This window comes from Crinia signifera, chromosome 2 (genome assembly GCF_055691185.1).
Source record: "Crinia signifera chromosome 2, ASM5569118v1, whole genome shotgun sequence".
NCBI lineage: Eukaryota > Metazoa > Chordata > Amphibia > Anura > Myobatrachidae > Crinia > Crinia signifera.
The window spans coordinates 281375049-281387659 of NC_139218.1; the positions used below are offsets into that span (position 1 = coordinate 281375049).

General features: G+C 43.5%; 1 protein-coding gene across 1 annotated transcript in view; it reads right to left on the minus strand.

Annotated features, from left to right (window-relative positions):
• Window positions 1–7357: 7357 nt before the first annotated feature.
• The window catches only part of GRTP1 (growth hormone regulated TBC protein 1), a 61399-nt gene continuing 56145 nt past the window's right edge, over window positions 7358–12611 (minus strand). Inside the window, exon 9 of the mRNA XM_083168715.1 lies at window positions 7358–8066. Within this exon, the coding sequence (XP_083024841.1) occupies window positions 7974–8066 (93 nt within the window). The 3' untranslated portion in view covers window positions 7358–7973. The remainder of the gene's footprint in view (window positions 8067–12611) is intronic.

The following is a 12611-nucleotide window of genomic DNA, read 5'->3' on the forward strand; positions in this document are numbered from 1 at the left end:
CCGACGTGGATAGTGGGGGTATGAAAAGGTCGGAGGACGCGTACCGCCGCCCCTCGCGGGCTCGCTGCGCTCGCCACGCTTCGGGTTCACGTTCATCGTGGGGTGGCGTTAACTAATTTTGGGGGGCCTTTTCACTGTTTAGGGGTGTTTTGGGGGGTTTCTGGACCATTTAACATTGTTCCCTGTTGATTTGGGTAAATTGAGCCATTTAACATTGTTCCCTATGGGAAATCGGGGGCATCGCATGCGATTTTTTTAGCACGCATGCGATGCGACCGATCAGATTTTTTACCTGCGATGCCCAAGATTAGAATCGGTGTGGCCGTGCTAGGAAACAAGTACCCATTTTTTAATTAGTCTTATTGTGGTCACATTCTCTCATGCACCGTGTTTTAACCTATACTGCATCGCTTATGATAACCAGTTCCCTAGATGATTAGTGACAGGTGTGTTGGTAACTGCTCACCTATAAAAGCACAGTCTGCTGTGAGCTTTAGCCTAGATAGCATGCCTGGAATCAAACATTAATGTCATAGCTATGTGTATTATAGCCATTTTGAGCAATTGTGTTAGGACCTTCAGAAAAGTGGGGTCCCGTGAAGGGGGCTGCAGGCTTAAATGCATTGATCAATTCATGAACTAAATCGCCACTATTTATTAAGATCAGTTAATGATTGGCCTTTTGCTTTGTTGATGGTAATAGCAAAGGGAACTGGAGCTGCTTGAATTCGGATGGTAAATCTTTGGAAATCATCGGTATGTGTGGAATCAGTACGTCTTCGCCCTGCGCCTACTTGCATCCTAAACTAGGTTATTGGAGAAAAAGATGAGGCCTTTAGAGGCCTGTTTTTCACTACCAGTGAATGAATGTACATACAACTCTATCGCGGACCCGAAGAAGCCCTCCGTATTAGGGGTCATGACCAGGATTAAACACAGCAGTGACTCGGGTTGCTAAGCAGTGTGAACGGGTATCCTGGGTCCTATTCATACTATGAAGGAGGCAGTGTTTGGAGACCGTGCCAGCTCTAAGCGCTGACACTTCCCGATGATACTATACCCCTGTCTGATGTTGGCTCTTGTGTCCCGATCTGGCATTTGCGGATTGAAGGGGGTATGGGTCCTTTTTTATGTTCAGTTATACCCCTTTCAGACATTAAATCCCAGGTTTTTTCAAATGCACACACATCAACCTGGGACTAGTGTATGGCTGAAAGTCTACCCGGGATTTCACTCCCGTATCCCAAGCACCTGCAATCGACCCAGGTCTCTAAAATACTGGGATCTAACCCAGGAGTAAAACCCTGGGTAGTTTGTCTGAAAGGGGTATTGGTGATTAGGTGCTAGATCAGATTGAATTTATGCTTGTTCTCATATATTCTGAAGTTTTCCTATCACACTAGACCAGCGGTTCTCAAACTGTGGGTCCTGACCTGCTCAGCATGGGGTCGTGACTCCATGTTGCCGACCATCAGGCTGATGACTTTTCTAATCTCAGTCAGTGATTCAAGGAGTCTGAAAATTCTGTTGAACTGTCTGTCACATAATTTTGTGCCTCCACAATGCTGCCATGCATGTGCTGTCTGCTGACTACACATGTGATGTGATGTGATGACATTCTGCAGTAACTTCCTGGGGTCCTGTAATTATTTTTGTCTGATGGGGTCCTAGAGCAAAATAGTTTGAGGACCCCTGCACTAGACCACCAATTTGTGGCATCCCATACATATATCCTGCAGTCCCCTGTTTGGGAACCATGTGATTGTTTTGTTTACAAAAAGGAGTGGAAGAGCAAGTTAGAGTACGCTACGCTCTGTGATTATGCCTGTAATGTGCTTAGACCGTTGTGCATGGCCAAACAAGTCTTTGATGGAAGAGTGCACCTACTGCTTCTATTGGTAAATGAAGCCTTCCAAACATGGTGGTTGTACTGCTTCACAAATGTGTTGAATCCTTGAAATATAGGTATCAATTCAGCTATATTTATATCTATTTTCTGTTTAACCTGACACCTGCAAGCACAGATAGCAGATTGGGTAATTAAGAATATAAACCAATCCTACATTAGTTCTATTTGATGATAGTTATTTGTAACTGCACCGTTTATCCAAGTGAATTACTATTTTTGTTTTTTCTTTGCATAAGAAAAATATAAATAAAAACTCCATTGTTTTAAAAAAAAAAAGAATATATTCCAAACAACTTTTTGGAGCAAGTTGGGCTCATGTCCATATAAAAGGTATTCTTGGACTGAAGGGACCCTCTTAATTTGGAAATAGATAAAAAGACGCATTGATTGCTGTAGTACAGAAATTACCTGATAAATAGGGCCTTAGCATTAACTCTCATGGTTAATGTACTCTCTCCAACTTCATAAAAGATCTCCAGCAAGTTTTATATGTTGGACAACTAGGAGAGCAAAGAATGCCTGATCCACCCAGCTTCTGTCAGAAAAGTAGATTTTTCTTTCCTGTATATGCCTCCATCCAATATATATGGTCTCCTTACATCACAAACCTGATTTTTTATTTTCTATTTTTGTATGCGTAGCTGTCTGTAATTATGAGACATCAGAATATACTGAAAGTATAACTATAGGTCATATTTTATGCCTCGCTATTTACAGAATATTCAAAGCTTGACTATAGTACTGCTATGATAAAGGACAAACTACCCTAACTTTAACCCCTTTAGTGGTAGTTAAACCCCTTTTCTGCGGCAACACGGCTTGTCATAAGCCGGCACCGCAGGCTGTAATAGAACAGCGCGCGTGTGCGTGTGTGTGTGTGTGTGTCCCCGGAGACACAGCGGGGGAGAGGGAGCCGGGCAGCGCTAAAACAAGCTGAGTTCAACTCAGCAGCGCTGCCCAGTGCTAAACACTGGGAACTCCGAGAATTTTCCAGGCTTGCCAGTCTAGGTATTAAGTCAAAGCCTGGAATATTCTCGGGATTAGCAGTGTAGGGGTTAATGTAAAGTAGGCAACATCAGTATTGTGGCTTTTTATGGTAATGAAAACTGCGTTAATTCAAGAAGCCAGGTGAGTCTGACCAGAAGAATAAATGATTGCACTAATGTTTAATTAATAAAGAAAACAGATCTATTTTCCTTATTATAACAATAAAAACCACATACAGTAAAATATACATGAATATACAGATGTATTTGCTATTATGCAATAAGTATACAATTGTGATCACACTAATAATCTTTGTATCACTCATATTTGAGAGGTGGATCAAGGATCTTAATAAAGTTGTATAAGGCAAGTGACTATTGACTTCCAAGATAGGTGTAATGTGTGTGTCATGTTTTGTGAAGCACCCGCTGGAGTGTAACGGAGGCTGGGTGCTTTGATGGAGGGCTGTTGCATGAACGACAGAAGGGAGTGAAGCAATCGGATAAAATAAAACCTTATTTAATAAAGATACTGCGATACAGGAAATGAAAGATGACACAATGATAAACTGTAGATTCTGATAAATAGTAAAGTCAATAATATACAATGCTTATTGAAGAGGTTTCGAGATGATTGATAAATTGAATGATTGCAAGATTGGGTGATTGGATGAAGGATTGGAAAGATGACGTCGAGATGAATCTGTGCTGAGTAGGATCGTAGCTGCAGGACCAGGGATGACCACAGAGAATATATTACCCCTTTGGGGAGTTAATCTTGTCCTATCCGTATATAGGCGGCAGCGGGTTCCGTGAGGATATGGTAGCAGTAAAACGATCAGCAGGAGATTGAAGAAGACTTCACCAGAAGTGCAAGGACTGTAGTGGGAACTACAGATAGCCAGGAGGGATTAATGATGTGTGCGGTTGGACATCATTGTACTGACTGCTGGTCTTGCCCGGCAAGTCAGTATTTGAAGGGTAAGCTGCATGATGATTGGCCGTGTATATGACCTCACTGAATGAGCAGTGCAGCATAGGCTGAAGGATCCCAAAAGATGGCTGCCGCCGGATGCGGCGACAGAAACCAGCCGACGGTGTTTGTGCGTGGAGGCCTGGCCTGATGCGGACCCATCATGGCGGCTCGTGCCTCACGCCGCCCAGACCCTGCATGGCATGAAACTGCACGCCACCACTGTCACCTGGTGGTGACAAGGCGACGGGACCCAGACAGCCAGCATGGTAATCAGCAGTGGAGGTGAGTGCCAGGGCAGGAGTTAACCTGTCAGAGGTCTGTGGGCTTGGGACAACACAGAGAGCTAGGGTAGCTGACCTGGTGGTCATGACAGTGTGGGTTAAGTCCACCCCACAATTTTCAAGAATACCCCCTTTCACACCAGAAAATGCAGGGACTTACCGGGGAATACAGTCCAGGGCTCACGCAGGGACATTCCCGGGTTGGCCCCTTTCACGCCGGCCTAGTCCCTACATTTTCAGGTGTTAGGGGGCAGCAGGCTCCAGACTGTGGGGGGGCAGCGGCTGCGTGGCACTTGTAGCGCTACTTGCCAGGAAGCGCTGCTGAATTAGAAAACATTTGGAAAAGACTGTCTGGACGCTTATTGACTGAGAGCGTCCGGTCACTCTTTGCAATATGTTTCAATATCTGCTGCCCGGTAATACACTTTTTCACATGCTGTCCCCACATTGCATGATTTACTGAGAATTGTTGGGTGGACTTAACCCACACATTACAATCTATCTTGGAAGTCAATTTGTTGATAGTCACTTGACTTATATTTGAGAGGTGGATCAAGGACCTTAATAAAGTTGTATGAGTGATACAAAGATTATTTAGTGTGATCACATAAATTGTATGCTTATCGCATAATAGGAAATACAACTGGTTGTTCCTGAATGTTAGGTGTTTTTTTAATTGGAAAATAAATCTGTATACTTTATTAATTCAACATTAGTGCAAGCGTTAATTCTTCCTGTCCGACTCATTTTTTATGGGAATGAAATTGCACTAATTCAAGAAAACAGGTATTTTTATACAGGCTTACTATATATGTGTGTGTTTAATTTGTTTAATTTCACAAGCAGGTAAAAACTGCTGCTATATTTGCTTAAGTATATTTTCTATAGTGTGTATGTTTATATACATTGCCGTATTATTAGTACTTGTATGCGAAAGTAAAAAAAACAACAGTATTGTCTAAAGCCGTGTACACACGGCTGCGATAGGGGCTGGGAATATGGTCGCTGGCGACCATATATTGCCAGTGATGAGTGTGTGCCCCAGCGATAAATTGCCGGGTGCGTGCTCCCGTTCTCAGTGCGCTCCTGTTTTCAGCCCCGTTCTAATCGCTGGTCTAATTGCTTAGTGTCTCCTTTTCATTATCGGTGCCACAGAGGTAACCAGCTGGTCGCAAGCTCCTGCGACCAGCTGGTTACCTCTGCAGCACAGCTGGCAGAGGTTCCCTTTCATCAGTGACCATCTCTGGTTGCTGATGAAAAGGAGACAATGAGTAATATATCTCCCCCGTGTGTACGCACCTTAACTTAGATATGGTGGGCCACACCTCATGCAAATATGGTATTTAAAACTGTCTGTCTTGCATAACCCTGCAAGCTAGGTATCTTGTAGGAACCAAAGTAATCTGTATGTGCTGTATGGAGAGCAAGAATATGCCATGTACTTTATACATAGTGGCTATTTTATAAAGTAGAGACAGAGTCAATTTATTAAACTTTGGACGGACAAAGTGGACAGACAAAAGTACCAACCAAGAAGCACCTAAATGTCATTTTTGAAACAGCCTGTGACATGACATGAGCAGATTGTACTTTATATATCAGTCTACTTTATCTTCATCCAAGGCTTTGTAACTAGACCCCTAAATATGTTGTATGCATGAAAAGCCTGTATTACCCCATAATAGTCTCATGGCAATAACCAGGGGCATATGTATTAAGTCTGGTGAAACGATGAAGTGGAAGGTGTTAACACACATCACATCTGTCCCTAATGAAGCTTTCAGCTTTATACCCTCCAACAGTCTAATGCAGGCATTCCCAACATTACCACACTAACTGCAGGTTTAGGATAGCCAGTCTCCAGCACAAATGGTTAAATCAAAGTGACTGAGGTACTAATAAAGTGCCTGTGCCCAAGCATGAAACTAAATCTGCACTGTTTGTGTGCCATGAGGACGGAGATTGGGAATGCACAATAGTTCCATTACCACCATAGATCACCTTGTGGCCAGCATTTTGCCCGCAGTTTACATTGGGCGGTATTCAATGAGCCTGATTCGCCATGTTTTTATGGTGAATTTGTGCTGTTTGGCGAATTTTTGACAAAAACGGTGAATCACCCTATTCAATGACCACATGGCGAATACATTTGAAGGTTTTTTTCGCCATGATTCACCAAGTAGCAATCGCTATCTTTTTATGGAGAAGTGGAATGTGAACTTTTAAAATAAAGTGTTTTGTTTTTTACATTTGGTGTCAAAAAATCAGGAATTTTATTCTAAAGTGGGGCATGCTATTTTTTTTTTTTTTTTTTTTACACAGCAGCCAGCAGGGGGCGCCGGAGCCGAGCATTACATATTCATATATTCACTGCACCCGATCGTTATGATCGGGTATAGTGAATATACGGTCCCCTACTGGCACCCCGGGGGGGGGGCAGCCTGTGCTGCCTGGCACCTGGGGAGCCCACCTCCCCCCCACAAACGTTCTGGGGCAGGCAGAGAGACTTCCATCTCTCTGCCTGCCACCGTCCTCAGGCTCCCTGCGGCATTCTCATTGAATACCGCCCATTGTGTCTGCAATTCATTCAGGTACAGCAGATCTAATGACAATGCAGCAACATCCTGCACACTCCTGTGTTTTTGGCCCTTGTAATGATGGTTGGTGCTATAAATACACTAGTAGGAAGGAGACTGCTTTGATTTTGAAATAAATCCACTTAAATATGTAGCCTCCTGTAATTCAGTGTTGCTTGCTGTGGTAGAATGAAAGTGCAGTGCTATACGTGTGTTTACAAACTCCCCCTGTCATAGGTCCACGCAGTCAAATCCTAACTATAGGCCTGATTCAAAGTTGATTGCAAGACCAAAATCTTTCTCAAATGGGCAAAACCATGTGCACTGCAGGTGGGGCAGATGTAACGTGCAGAGCCTGAGCTGTTGTGAAACTACACATCCCAGCATGCTCTGCCACAGTTTTAGCAAAATCTTAAAGTAATATTGTGACAGGACATGCAGTGAGGTGTAGATTCTCAAAAGCTGGAGAGCTACAGGTTGGCCAGGCTCTGCACTACATGTACATCGCTAACGATATCGTTCAAGGAGCATATTGTAAAGTATGTACCCATATTTAGATGTAATGGCAAATATATGTAATGTTTATGAATTGAAAGCATTTTTGAAATGTGAAATAAATGCCTGGAAAATGTATTGCACCACAAATTTATATTAATAAATATTTTAATACAATTACAGGTGTTTTAAACAGTAGTGTAGAGATTGTTATTTCTTCAAACAGAATTTATTTACCACAGATCACAGAAAAGTAAATTTATCAAGACTACAAATGTCTAAGTACAGTAGGGTTTACAGGCCTAAAAAAACAGTAGGTTCACAACCTATGATAAGTCAGTATTATCCGTTATTATTTTAAGCTGGTAAACACTGGGTGATATATAATTAATTATTGATATGGAGGATATTGTGTATATCGTCCAGTCAATATCATTAATGATGCACACAGACGTGGGTTGTTAATGACTCCCCACCTCTGACATCTGTACATGCGGCTCAAACTGACAATATCATCAGCACCTGTGGGTGATGTTACTGTGTGTACAGAACAATATTGCCCAGTGTGTGCGGTCAATATCATTCTCCCGTGGGGCCTAGAACGGCGGCCATGGGAATCACCCAGTGTGTACCTAGCTTTACAGCGATGAGTGCAACATTTATTGTATAACAACTTGTTGCACTCTAGCAGGCAAAAATTTATCAGTGCAATTATTACATTAAGGAATGTGTCAGTCATAACTGAGTCTTTCATTGTTCCTGAGTCAGTAACTGTGAGCGGTGTTTCTCTCTTAATTTTCCGATTGTGGTTTTTGATAAACTTCCTGGGTCAGTAAATATTTTCTGCAAAAGATGAAAAACAAACATGAATGTATTTATTCTATACATAGCACTTTATTAATTACCATCAGGAGGTATGGATGTAAACTAATAGACACTACTCCAAGTAGCAGATGTAGCTAATGTGCGATAAATAGCTGGAATATCTTAAACCGGGTACACACTCTGCTACTTTAGCCAACAATATGGACAATAATAATATTGTTATCAAAATGACCATGCATATTGTTTAGTGTTTACAAACTACATCGCTAATGATGTGCGCTAACAATCGCTTCTTATCATCTGAACATGCAGTAAAATCTGCCAAAATCGTCAGTGTTTGGTGGGGGTCCTGTAACGAACGATATTAACGATCGGTATTCATGCACTAGATTGTTCATCAGCACATTTGCCTTGTTTTTTTTAATATCAGTATGAAACATGCAAGGCCCCTTTCACACATCTGGTGGAGAAACCCCACACGGGCAAAAGCCGTGCCGTACACAGTAGTTAATAATGAACATGATTTTGTCCATTCACACGGGATGGCCATGGCATGGCCGCCTGGTTGCAGCCGGATGTCATCACTGGAAGGGACCGCTGCAGGGCTGTGGCCATCCCGGCCATTGTAAACTCCTGTGTACCGCACTTTTCCTGAACCAGCAGGCAAACAGTAGAACTAAAAAAAAACGTTTTCTAGGAGAGAACCAGAAAGCAAAGATTTGTGGTGGCTGCTCCTGGGGAACACCGCCGCCATCTTGCAGCAGAGGCAACCCGAAATATGGCAGCTCTGTGCCCAACATCGCAGCTAGGCTATGTAACCAGGGAGCTGGCAGTAATGTGCGAGCACTTTAGCAATGTGCCCAGAAAATGCAGGTGTGTCTAGGCCACTGCAGGGGAAGGCAGTGGCAACTGCATAACATCACACACACAGCCGCTGCGAACTGAAACATTGCGGCCATCTGCCTGGCTTTGCAGCTAGGCTTTGTAGCAAATGAGCTATTAGTCATGTGCCAGCACTTTAGGAAGTTTTGCAGGCCCAACGCTCGGGACGGCCTTGCCCTGTGCTGGGCAAAACTTTGCAAAACTGCAACCCGCTCTGAATAACCCCCTTAGTTTTGTCTTCAGAAAGTAAAAATTGAATCTGACATCGGGTGATGTCAGACGTTCTCGGTGCAGGTGGCCTCTAATCTAGGTCACCAGAGACAGACAGATTAGTGAGTGCTACAGAAGTCATTCGATAGTCAGTGACCATCGATTGATTTCAGGCCTGCACGATATGTTTATGCAAAACATCCATTCACAGTGCTGCAGGGACAATCAGCGTTAGGGTGGCATTACATGGCTCACAAAGCAGCGGACTAAAGCTGCATTGCGAATCAACCAGAATCAGGGCCATTGTGTGAAATGCTTTCAATATTTTTCTCTTCAGATCATTCTGTACAGAGTAACTTACATGCAGTGAATCAGAAGGTCTAATAAGGCAATTTTTAGAGAGTTCAAGTGTCAGCAGGGGGACCGCTTGAGGGAAGAAACTTTTGAGGCTTCTGGAAGATCTGACAGGAATGGCCCTGTAACATCTGCCAAGTCTTTGCTCTTGTGAGGTCTCTTCCTTATGGTATATTTGGATAATATCCCTACCTCCTGTTCTTCATTTGGCTAGATGTTGAAGTGTTTTTGGTACTTGTTTCCTAGCACGGCGCCCACGATTTTAATCTTGTTACATAGTTTAGATCGCATTGCATGCGACCAGAGCGCATTCGATGCAATCAAAACGATGATTTCATTGTACAATCACCCTGATGGGTGATTAATATGTTATATGCACCCTCATTGTTAACGCCACCGCCACTATCAACGCCAACCCGTACATATCATTTACATGGTCAAAAATGTCAACCCAAGCAATGAGTTGACATGGCAATGGTCGACACATGAAAAGGTCATCATGTTTTTTATTTTTACATTTTTTGGGTACTTTTTCCTACTTTACCACCCACATGGACAATGATTGGGAATAATAAAGTGTGCTGAGTAAAGCAGCATCTGGCCCGAAGCATGGGGATTCGTGCACCCAGGTGTTGATATAAAAAGGAGGAAAAAAAAATCATAAATCAACCATTTGATGTGTCAACATTTTCCATGCTGAACTTTGGCTTGTGCAGACCTTGTCCATGTCAATCTACTGACTGACTGTCGACCTAAACATGGTCTGTAAGCTATACCACACCCCCTGGATAGTGGCATAGGAGATCTTTGAAAATCTTTCCTGTCAATTCTACTTGAAACTTAAGATTGTGGTCTGCCTTGCAGTTTGAAATGCTCTGAAAATGTGACCATTTTAGCATCAATATAGAGCTGGTCTGAAGGATTCTTTAAATTTCCAAAATAAATTTCCTTGTTGCACCTAATTTTATAATGTTTGCCAAAGACTCTACCGGGCCTGTAGAGACTTCCCTATTGGAAATCATTTTTGGTACTTGTTTCCTAGCACGGCGCCCACTTTCTCTGTGTACGGTACCGTACTGAAATCGCATTGCATCGTATGCGACAATATAGTGACATGCAATGCGTGCGGTGCAATGCGATTTGAGTACCACTCCCATTCCCGCTCACTTTCTCACTGTTAATCCAGTCCCCTGTCACATCCTCACAGAAATCACGCTGAGGTGAAGTGTATTTGTGAGCTGGTGAATTATAGTTAGTGATTTCTTAATTTTTTCTGAAATGGCGGCTTCGCTGAATATGTTTTCATTGCCACAGATGGAGGCAATTGATTTCTTTCAGCATCATCATCTGCTACCGGTGGAGGCGAATTGCGCCAATGGACATATTATGCGGCTGAGCCTGAAGGAAGGCATGTGGCGGTGCCATGTTAAGGTTTGTCGCCTAAAGGTGAGCCTTAGAGCGGCACACTTTTTCCCTGGGTGCCGCTTAGCCTTCCTCACCTTGGTGAGTTTCATATACTCTTGGGCGCAGGAGCCGATATCGATAGAGTACTGTCAGCAACAGTTGGATAAAAAACTACAATAAGTGGATGCGGGAGGCTTGCTTGATAGACCTAAGGCACAGCCACAGCGCCATATCGGTGGGCCAGACCGCATAGTGGAGGTGGACGAAACCTTATTTGTGAGGAGACAAAGCAATGTAGGCCGGATGTTACCTCAGCAGTGTTTTTTTGGGGGAATATGCAGGGAAACAGGCCAGTGTTTCCTCACAAAAGGTGGCCACCCGTGATGCCAGCACGTTGATGACGGCTATAATCAACAACGTAGAGCCTAGATCTACAATATACACAGACTGCTGGACGGCATATAGCACAGATCAGCTGCAATTGGCAGGATATGAGTACACCCAGGTGAACCACCAGTACAATTTCATCGACCCATCAACAGGGGTCCATACACTGAACATCGAAAGAATGTGGGAACGCATGTAAATGGCGCAATAAATGCCATCGGGGCACCGCAAGGCACATGTTACAATCATACCTTGAGGAGTTTACGTGGCGAAAAACATTGGGTGGAGAGGACCCTTTTCATCGCATCCTGCATACCCTCACACTTCTCCCTAAGGACAATTTAATTATTTGTGGACGGATTACATGTTCTTAAATTATCTTTACGGTTTTAAATGCAATTGTTTGTATTATGTTATTTTATGGTTTATGAGTTAAGTAAATTATAGTTCTTAGTCAACATATGTCGTCATTACTGTGTCAGTTGTATGATTTTGCAGGGGTGAATGTGTTCCTAAAACACCCCCAGTATCAACGCCAACCTGAAGTGTAGCGGAAACGCACCCTCCGACCGGAACGTCACCCCAAAGCGTGGCAAGCGCAGCGGAAATGCCTCCTCTGACCTACCCCCAATATACACGTCGGCGTGGAGTAGATTTTATACAGCGCAGCGAGCCACCGAGCCCGAAGTGTGGCGAGCGGACGCGGAATACATGTAAAGTAATCCGCATGCACTCGCCACGCTTTGGGCTCGGTGGCTTGCTGCGCTCGCCACCCTATATATAATCAGCACCACCCCGACGTGGATAGTGGGGGTATGAAAAGGTCGGAGAACGCGTTTCGCCGCCGCTCGACACACTTCAGGGTGGCGTGGATACTGGGGGGTGACACAAAACAATGCCAGAGGTGCTTACAATTGTAAGCATCCAAAGAAGAAAAGAGGCTTCCTACAAGGGGACCTCTTGGGCTGACGATTTGTGGCTTATTCAGCTTTCAAGTTTTGTGTTTTTCTAGAGTGTCCCAAGAAAATGAATTAAAACGTAACTTTTATTGTTAATTTGGTACTTGTTTCCTAGCACGGCGCCCATCGGGTCCAATCGCATACCTTAACTGAAGGTATGCGATGGGACCCGACTTCGGGCTTTTTTTGAGGTTTCCCAACAAATGTAAAATCGGGTCCATCGCATGCTATTATAATGGAATGCGATGCGACCGTCCCGATTTTACATTAACATTGCATACAATGCTTACAAATTCCTATGTAAAATTGGGTCCATTGTATGCCATTATAATGGCATACAATGCGACCAATGCGATGGACCCAATTT